This window comes from Labrus mixtus, chromosome 3, assembly GCF_963584025.1.
Source record: "Labrus mixtus chromosome 3, fLabMix1.1, whole genome shotgun sequence".
NCBI classification, from domain to species: domain Eukaryota; kingdom Metazoa; phylum Chordata; class Actinopteri; order Labriformes; family Labridae; genus Labrus; species Labrus mixtus.
In genome coordinates, this window is record NC_083614.1 from 20,605,353 (window position 1) to 20,614,149 (window position 8,797).

Genomic DNA, 8,797 nt, shown 5'->3' on the forward strand with positions numbered 1-8,797 from the left:
GCTTACAGGTTCATGTTCATTTATTACGAGTGTGAATTCAACATATCTAACCATTTGTTCTGCACGATTGTTCCAACTTGCCGTAAGAAAATCCTAAAGCTAAATGATTTTCACTTGCTTTCTGCCAGGGGTTAGCTTACAATGAGAACATTTCCATTACAAGTCACTTGGATATTTAGCTAAAGCGACCACTCAGCTTAATTCAGCTTCAACACTTTGTGCAATGGTAACCAACTTCCCTCTACCAACCCATATTGTCATGCTTATGAATAAAAAGTAACAGGATGTTTGTTAGAATTCACACTAAGGTCAAAGCAACTTGCCTTTCCCTGTGTGGTTGCCAGGCAACTGGTGTAGACTCCAGGAAGTGACAACGAATCACAATATTGTCCAAGTATTTGTTTCAAATCTCTTTAAATAACACAAGCTGACATTTTCACCATTTTTTTATTAGTCTCCTTTGGAAAACCTAATGCAGACAAAGTATTTCATTGCAACAACACGTTTCAATCTACATTGTACACTTACATAGGGGTGTAAATAGGAAGGCCTGCTGAACAGGACCGGGTGTGTTGCACTTAAAGCAAAAATTCAGCCGAACCAAAAACTTGACACAAAGTTGGTGCTGGGTGAAGAGTTACTTACAGCCTGAGGAAGGAAAGGACTCAGTGTTGACTTGTAAAATATTTAGAGACAACATTTTACTGAATAATTCTGTGTATTTTCTACAGTAGGTGGACGAAGTTTGAACACAAAGGCAACAAAAATAATAATAAGGGTCTTAAAAAAGTACAGTACTGACAATTTAAAACCACGTCTCATGTTAATCAAATCTTAAGTCTATTTTTTATTTATACAAAATTTGACTTTCTTCCTTCTACAAACACCCCAAATGCTTATACATTTAAGACAACACATCTTTTATACTTCTTGAGATCAGGCACAGACATGTGACCTATATTAAAAATATAAAAAAGGGGACAGTGGGAGGATAACACAATCAGATTCAGGATGTTCTTAGTCGCTCATTTCCATATCTTCCTGATGGTGATCATCTCCATTCAGCTTGGACTTTTTGGGGATTTGTCCCTCAGATCTCTCCATCTCTTCCTGGCCTTTTGGGGATGAGGCAGAATCAGAGTCGCTCTTCCTCTCGTCATCATCCTCCTCCACTTCTTTTTCGCTGTCGTAACCTTGCTCCTCTTCATCATAATCGCGAGTCACCTAATGAGACAATTTGCTAGTGTTAACAAAAAAGGCATATGTTGTAAATGTTAATTTTCACAAACATAATTGCATGTTACAACTTATGGGTTCCCACTCGTTTCTAGAGATTGTTTTCCTGAACATATTCAGCGACATCGTTCCTGTACACCAATATGTTCCTTTCTGTGGAGGTCTGATGCCCATGTCTATAACCATGAACTCTTGCATGCTTATAAATGATGACCAATTGATCATAGAATCATGGAAATACACCTTCAGATGTATAGCTCTAAATTGTATTAATACAGGAACTTCACAAGAATGGTTTGGGCATTTATGACCTTATTTTCCTCAAAAAAATTAAACTTAAAATATAGATACAACGAAAGTATCTTTGCCTGCCTTTCTCAAAATAATAATAGTAATAATGATGATGACAACAAATGTACAAAAGATCATGGATATAAATCCAGTGAAGAAGTCGATATGAAAGAAAACCAATACTTTAAATAGAAAATTTTAAGTTTCAAACATACCTTAACATCTCCTTTCTCACTATCTGATTTGCGGTCCCGGTCTCGTTCCTTGTCTTTGCTTTTCTTCTTCTTACTAGTGGAGCGTTCTCTTTCATCTCGGCTCCGGTCCCTGTCCTCCCTCCTTTCTCTGTCCCGGTCCTTTTCACGTTCCTTGTCCTTCTTTTTCTCCTTCTTATGTCTGCAAAAAAAAGAAGACATTTTTTTAGTTTCCAATTTCAGATGTATCTCATTAATTGAGTGTAAATGCAACCGACAACTCACCGCCTGGGTGATGGAGACCTGGACACCCTCCTCTTAGGGGATCGAGATGCAGTGCGGCTTCGCCTGTGCCTTCTGGGACACGAAGTTATAAGAAATCAGAAATACTAATGCAAACGTTTGTAACTGCAGTCATTTCACTAAATATGGACTGCTGCCATTTACTGTTCTGAATACACTTACCGATTAATGCTTCGAGACCTCCTGGCGCTGCTGTAGCTCTTGGGGGGTGTCTTAGACCTCTTTTTAGACTTTTCCTCCTTTCTCCTGTCCCTAAAAAATTACACAAGGATCAACAACATTAGCAAGCAGTAACCCAAAGAAGGACAAATAAGGAAACTTTGTTTTATCAACAAAAAAACCCAAAACAACAGCTTCCGTGACAGAAAACCAGCCCGAACTACACCTCAAATTATGCAACAGTAGTCAACATGTGTGGTTGATTAACCTTGATCTGCTGCGGCGGCCTCTTTCCCGGGAGTGGGACCTCCTCCTTCGTGGGCTCTTTGACCTCCTCCTACTCCTAGAATGGGACCTCCGCCGAGACCTGCTCTTTGATCGTCTGCCAAATCAAGAAGCACAACATTGTAAAATAAAACAAATGTTGATTTCTGTTTGTGTAGACACCAAGGGCCATTATTCTCTGATCACATCGTTTATGTCTAGCCCACAAGAGAAATTGTCTGGTTGGAGTCTTTACCTGTGTCTTGAGCGAGATCTAGTCCGCCTGCGCCGTGACCTTGACCTGGAGCGGGAATGTTTCCGTTTGTCATCTTTCTTATCTGCAAAAAACAATGACATACAGTTAATCTCAATGGAGGTACAAAATACTGAATGATCCTAGAGGGGAACAAATATTCCAGCAAAATGAAAAAGGAGAAATTACAGTTTACAGTCATCACAATGATCTATAAAAACTAAAAGTCTCTGGTCTACATCGAGAACATTATACTGAAGCAGCATAGCAGACTGTGCATGCTGTACTGATAAGAGAAGAAACAAGAGAACTCACTTCCTGGTTCAATAGCTGCAGAAATGAGAGATTGGGCCTCTCTGACTCTCTTCATGGCCTCTTCAATCTCCTTATTGGAAGCATCATTCTTCAGCCCTGGATTCAAGTTCAGTCCGGCCGCTAATGGATTCAGTCTGCAAGTGCAATTAATTATTTAGAGTTTTCTACAACAACAAAAAAAACCACACCATGAGGCTCACTGGATGGAAAACATGAATCCAAGTGTGTAATGTTTCTTACTTGGGGTCCATGGACTGCATGAGCTTCAGGAAGTCTGCAGAAAGAGCCTTAAAATATAAGGAAGACAAGTTTAATTACTATTACAATTTGTCAATTATTAACCATCTTGATTCTGAAAATGACTGGTTTAGTGCTCACCTGGGGATTCATATTAGGTCCTTGCATTCCCATGGCAGCCATTTGCTCCATGTTTGGAGCTCCAAGACCTCCGAACGGTGTCCCTCCCATCTGGAGTAACAGACACAAACATTCAGGATACTCTGCAGAGCTAGTGTCGAAAATATTTTTCAGGTATTCAGGTAATGCGAGCCTGAATCTTACCTTAATGTATTTATTGATGTATTATAATTCATCAATAATAATAGTGTATTAATTGTACACATGATGTGTATAAAGCATCATCACTGAAACTGAACTCTCAGGGAGACATGGTATAAAACTCACTGTTGCAAGAGGATTGGGTGTTGGAAGAAGGCCTCCCCCAGGCATCATTCCTGCCACGGCATTGGCTGGAGCCAGCAGGGACATAGCTTTAGATTCATCAGGAATGACTCCTGGAGAGAGACAACATTTCAGTACAAACCCCGAGCAAACATTGATCAACACTCAGACAAGACTTGCAGACAAGCCACCTCAGTCTTACTACTCTGAAGTAAAAAAAAAAAATAGTCAAAAATCCACTGTTTGTCTTGTCTGTAAATCTTGATCCCTGACTTTTTTTTGTGTAAGTATGATTGATTGTAGGATTAGCATCTATGAGTTTAAAAGTCACAATACACACTGTGGTCAACACTGCCAAGATTTTATCACCTGTACTTGTTTTTTAAGTCATGAACCAAACGTAAGCAAGCACAGCCAGTTGTCCCGTGGGATGTGCTCTCAACTTTCATTAGATGTTTTATGAACAAGCGACTCGCGCCGGCTGCTTCGCTATAAAGCACACAAAAACATTGAGATACAGAAAACAAGTTCATGATTTGGGTGTAGACACAATGGTACATTTCAACATCACTTACCATTACCAATACAAAAAGTAAACAGAAAAGGTTTGGTCATATTACCTTTTCTGGGCTATTGTCGGTGGTTACCGTGTACAATCCCACCACAAAAAAAACAAATAACTTACTTTGCAACCAGAAATAGGTACAGCTAAGAAGCTACTGTATTGCTAGAGTTTAACCAATAGTTAATCACTGAAAACACTAAACAATGTCAAAGATAAACTGAACTAGACATGTTAATGCTATTGCAAGCAAAAGCTGTGATAATACAATAAAAATGTGCCCAAAGCTGAAGGAAAACCAAACAGTATAATCAAAGGGAAAATCTTATAAAGATGATCTTCCATGGCTGTGCAATCTGAAAACAGGCTAATTATGTAATCTCATTTTTTACATTTTAAAAAAAGGGGGAGAGAGAGAGGGAGAGAGAGACACACACACATGCGCGCGCGCACACGCACACACACACACACACACACACACACACAACAGAAAGGACACTTGAGAAACAGGATAAGGCTGCAGAAGACAAAACTGTTGGTGGCATTTTCAGCAGGGCCTGGTATATAGGGCTGGCTGAACCAGGAAAAAGAACTGTAAAACACAACAACAAAAGAAACACCACTGTTAAACGTGAGAGTCACTCAACTCTTTCAGAGTCATGTGTGGAGAGGGTCAATAAAAGCATATTTTACTGCAACATCAAGCAGAGGCTTAAAACTACATTATCTCTTGTGTGTTAGTGACAATTTGGAATTACAGATGCACAGTGTAAAATGAAACAAGGCTTTGGCACATGAAGCAGGTCAAAGCCAAAGTCAGTTTAGGTGCTAATCATAATAGCCAAATTATTTGCTAATTAACTTTCAACACATCTGCTTAGTGAAACTGTAGATGATGGCACACACCTTCACGTCTACTCTAGCATGCACAGCCGATTAGTTCATCTATCCTGCATGCTTTGTGCTTGGTGTTGGGATGTCCCGAACAGGTATCTTCTGGATCTGAGCTCTAATCTTATATTTATATTTTCCTTTGAGATGCAAGTTACGCAAATCATTCTTCATGCCAACATTAGACTCGATAATAAGGTATGAATTTGGGGTATGTTTACTGAACAGCTCCGCATAAAATAAACAGAGAACCCAAACAGCCACATTACACCTGTGCCAGTGTTTTCACTCACTTGGCTGATTACACTTCTCCTGAGAAGCTTGCGGACCAGCAAGACTGTGCTTAATTCTGCTACCTGAAGCACCTGATAAGTAGGGGCAACTTACAACTGGAGTTTGTTGGTGTAAGAAACTCCCACAGAATCCCATCCTATTTGAACCTAAAAACAAATGTAATCAGCCACTAACTGAAAACACCAGTGTGTATGTGCAGGGTCTTTAATGGTGTCTTACACTGATGCACAAAATATCAAAATCCAAATGAACCTCAGTGTTGACCTGTTGTGGAGCAAAATGATCCACCTATTTGCCATGAAACATAAACAGTACAAGTTCAAGAGGTATAGGAGATATGCAAAAGTTCTACAAAAAGCTGCTAAAATCATTGTCTCTCTTTAATGCATGCCATTAGTGTCGATATCATGAATAGAGATGCATTTTATACATTAAATGTTTCAGGCATAACGGAATACTTTCAAAACTGGTGCACCCAGAGTTCAAAAATATAAACAGAAGATCAGAAGTTGCTCAATTTGGAGTGGATACTAATTGATTTACCATAAATAAATAAATAAATAATTGCTCAGTCTTGAGCAGATCTGCTCGGGGCATCCCTTGCTGGGTGTGGCTACTAATCAGCATACTTTTTTTTTTTTTTTTTTAAATCCTTTAAACATGTAAGGACTTAAGTTGCCCTGCACCCTCTTCCCAACCCCCTGTATTTGGCTTAAGAGTTGTGTGGCTACTTTTTTTGTAAAGAAATGATGCCTTGAACAGAGAGAAAAAAAATAAAGAGTTAATATTTTACTGCAGAACAAGAGAAGTGGGGCTTGCGAGCCTGGTGCCATATTTTTTTTCTGATGGCAGCAGAGGACCACTTTCAGCCAGCAAGGAAGGGGCTCTCTGCAAATGACTTGTCCACTATGAAAACCACAACACAAATAACAGAGAGAGAGGTTTACAGCTAGATTTTAAGACATGGACACAAATGTACATTTTCCCTTTTACATACCTAGAACTGCCAAGCACTGAAAAGCTTAGCAAATATTGCTTGGTCTGAAAAAACTCACAATGGCTCACATTGGCATTTTGATTTAAATAATCTAGACAATGAGATGTATGTTCAGAGATAGTCATCAGACAGCAACAAAGATAAAACAGATACCCACCTTCAGCAAAAGGGACCACAATCAAGGCTCTGTCCACGAAGACGGTGTTCGTCAGGTGTTGGGATACTCCCACCGACTCAGACTCATGGAACTTTACAAAACAGACACGTGAAGTCACAGGCAAGGGAGAGTCACTGGAAAAAAATACAGACATGTTGTGCAAAGAATACAAACAAAGAGACCCAACATGCCTTCTTCAAAACGACTAGTTTTTTGCCCCCAGGGACAACTGAGTTAAAAGAGGATTATGATATAGTATCTTGTCCAGTCTATGATGTTTTACCCTCCATTTGGACTTACAACTTATCCAAGAATATAATGTTAATGTTTTTCCAGTTTTTCTTGACAGGTTCTTGAGAATAAAAGAACACTCTCAATCAGTCATGCTTTGAAACTTAATGTTTTACTACTTGTTGCCTGGGATTGAAATTGTGATTAAATAGTTACTAGGTTGTGGTTGTTGTTGCAGTCTTCACATTTCCTACCTGCTCAGAAGCCAGGTGTATTTCAGTTGAGGAAAATACAAAGCAGAGAACAATTATTTCCTACTGTGCTCATTATCAAATTACTTGATGTGTAACAACATCCCACGTGTCCTACAGGGAACCCAGGGGTTACCCAACAGGAAGCCATTGCTCTGATATGTTTACTATTTGTAGACAGCATTTAATACACCAAGAAAATGCTGTGGATGACAAATCTAAGGTTGCCATTTTTTTTTAGATCGTCAATCATTTGACCTTACGACAATTTACGACAATAAACGTGACGACATTAATCACAAAAATAGAAAAATAAAAAATATTCCGTTTAAATGAAGTTAAAAAAATTAAGGCATGATTTTACATCTCAATTTAAAAAAAAAATTCAAACAGGAGGAGAAAACACATGCAGTTAAAAAAGCATAAAATGAAAAGTTTTAGATTCATTTTATATAATTATTTTACTTATATTCTGATTCAATTCATGGACGAATATTCAATTTATTGCCGATTCGTTCACTATCATCATGTTCAAAGTTAAGAGTTCAACTATATCCCGGCGTTGACACAAATCTGTGCTGAATCACTCACACGTAGAGAAAACATTAAAATAAATTCAGCGTGTTTTCTGCGGTGACGTCAGGGGAGTGACCGCGTCTGCGTTCACTTGGCGCGGGCGAACATTAGCATTAGCATGCCTTGTAGTGAGGCCTACTCGACACTACAGGCCTAGAGGGGAGTGCAGCTTTAACTAGATAATATTTTATTTCACAATACTCACTCAGGTGGAAACAGCTTGAGCTCTTCTATGTTTCCAAGGAATCCAAACAATGTCCTCATTTGCTCGGACGTTGTGCTCGGGGAGACATTTGTCACCTGAATGACGTGCGTGTTGGAATTCATTTTTCGCGACTGCTAATCAAGCTAGCTAGCTTTACGCCAGCAACGCGCCTGAATTTAATACAAAAAGAGGGTTCCGATAATCTTTAATAGGAAAAAAACCATTAGGCGAATACAGAGGAGAGCATCTTTCCCTTTCGATAGAAGGTAGTAAATATGTGCTGCGGACGAAACGACAACGACCGTGAGCCGACAGCAACAATACCGCTGCTGAAAATGTCGCGAGGCAGGGATGCTGCTTTCAAGTGCAGTTAGTAAATTTGACGATCCAACCCGGTCTAGAAAATAAAATGTCAGGTTGTTTTACTTTTATTAAAGAGCTGTTATAAATGATGTAGCCTGTCTGATAACAGGTTGCTGATGTTGATTTATATTTACTTTTTATTTTGATTAATATTATAGTTTTGGGTTTTTTGATCCTTTAACCACTTGTTTCTATTTCTTTTACTGCTCTTACCTTCTTATTGCTGTTATCTTCTTATTTTCTTTTAGCTCTTTTAGTTTCTTACATCTTTTTAAATCTTTGGTTCCTCTTGGTCTCAGCTCGTGTTGTTGGGTTCTTGTGTTGCCTGGGTTCTTATCATGGTTCTTGTGACGGTCGGGTTATATATATGTCTGTTGGGTATCGTGCACTTTGGGTTCTTTTCTGTTGAATTGTATTTAATTATTTTTAGTATTTTGCATTTGTTATGTTCTTGCTGTTGTTAATGTTCTTCTGTGTTTGGTTTAGTTTGCTTTGTTCTTGTTTGTCAAAACACTTTGTAAACCTGTGTTTTTAAAAGGTGATATATAAATAAAGTTATTTTTATTGATTTTAATAT

The 8,797-nt window shown here is 38.7% G+C and overlaps 1 protein-coding gene across 4 annotated transcripts; it reads right to left on the bottom strand.

Moving 5' to 3' along the window:
* Positions 1–428: 428 nt before the first annotated feature.
* Positions 429–8,213, bottom strand: srsf11 (serine and arginine rich splicing factor 11). 4 transcript variants are annotated; one of them, XM_061033700.1, is made up of 12 exons: positions 7,858–8,213; positions 6,595–6,728; positions 3,697–3,806; positions 3,391–3,480; positions 3,253–3,299; positions 3,013–3,146; positions 2,701–2,782; positions 2,449–2,562; positions 2,184–2,273; positions 2,004–2,075; positions 1,743–1,920; positions 429–1,224 (listed from the first exon to the last, which is right to left on the bottom strand). In XM_061033700.1, the coding sequence occupies exons 1-12, from the start codon at positions 7,977–7,979 to the stop codon at positions 1,018–1,020; spliced, it is 1,380 nt and encodes a 459-aa protein (XP_060889683.1). In that variant the 5' UTR covers positions 7,980–8,213; the 3' UTR covers positions 429–1,017. The 4 variants fall into 4 exon arrangements, with proteins under 4 accessions (XP_060889683.1, XP_060889686.1, XP_060889685.1 ...); XM_061033703.1 differs by lacking the exon at positions 7,858–8,213 and adding an exon at positions 4,063–4,182 and having other exon boundaries at positions 6,595–6,731; XM_061033702.1 differs by lacking the exon at positions 7,858–8,213 and having other exon boundaries at positions 3,697–6,346.
* Positions 8,214–8,797: the final 584 nt, after the last annotated feature.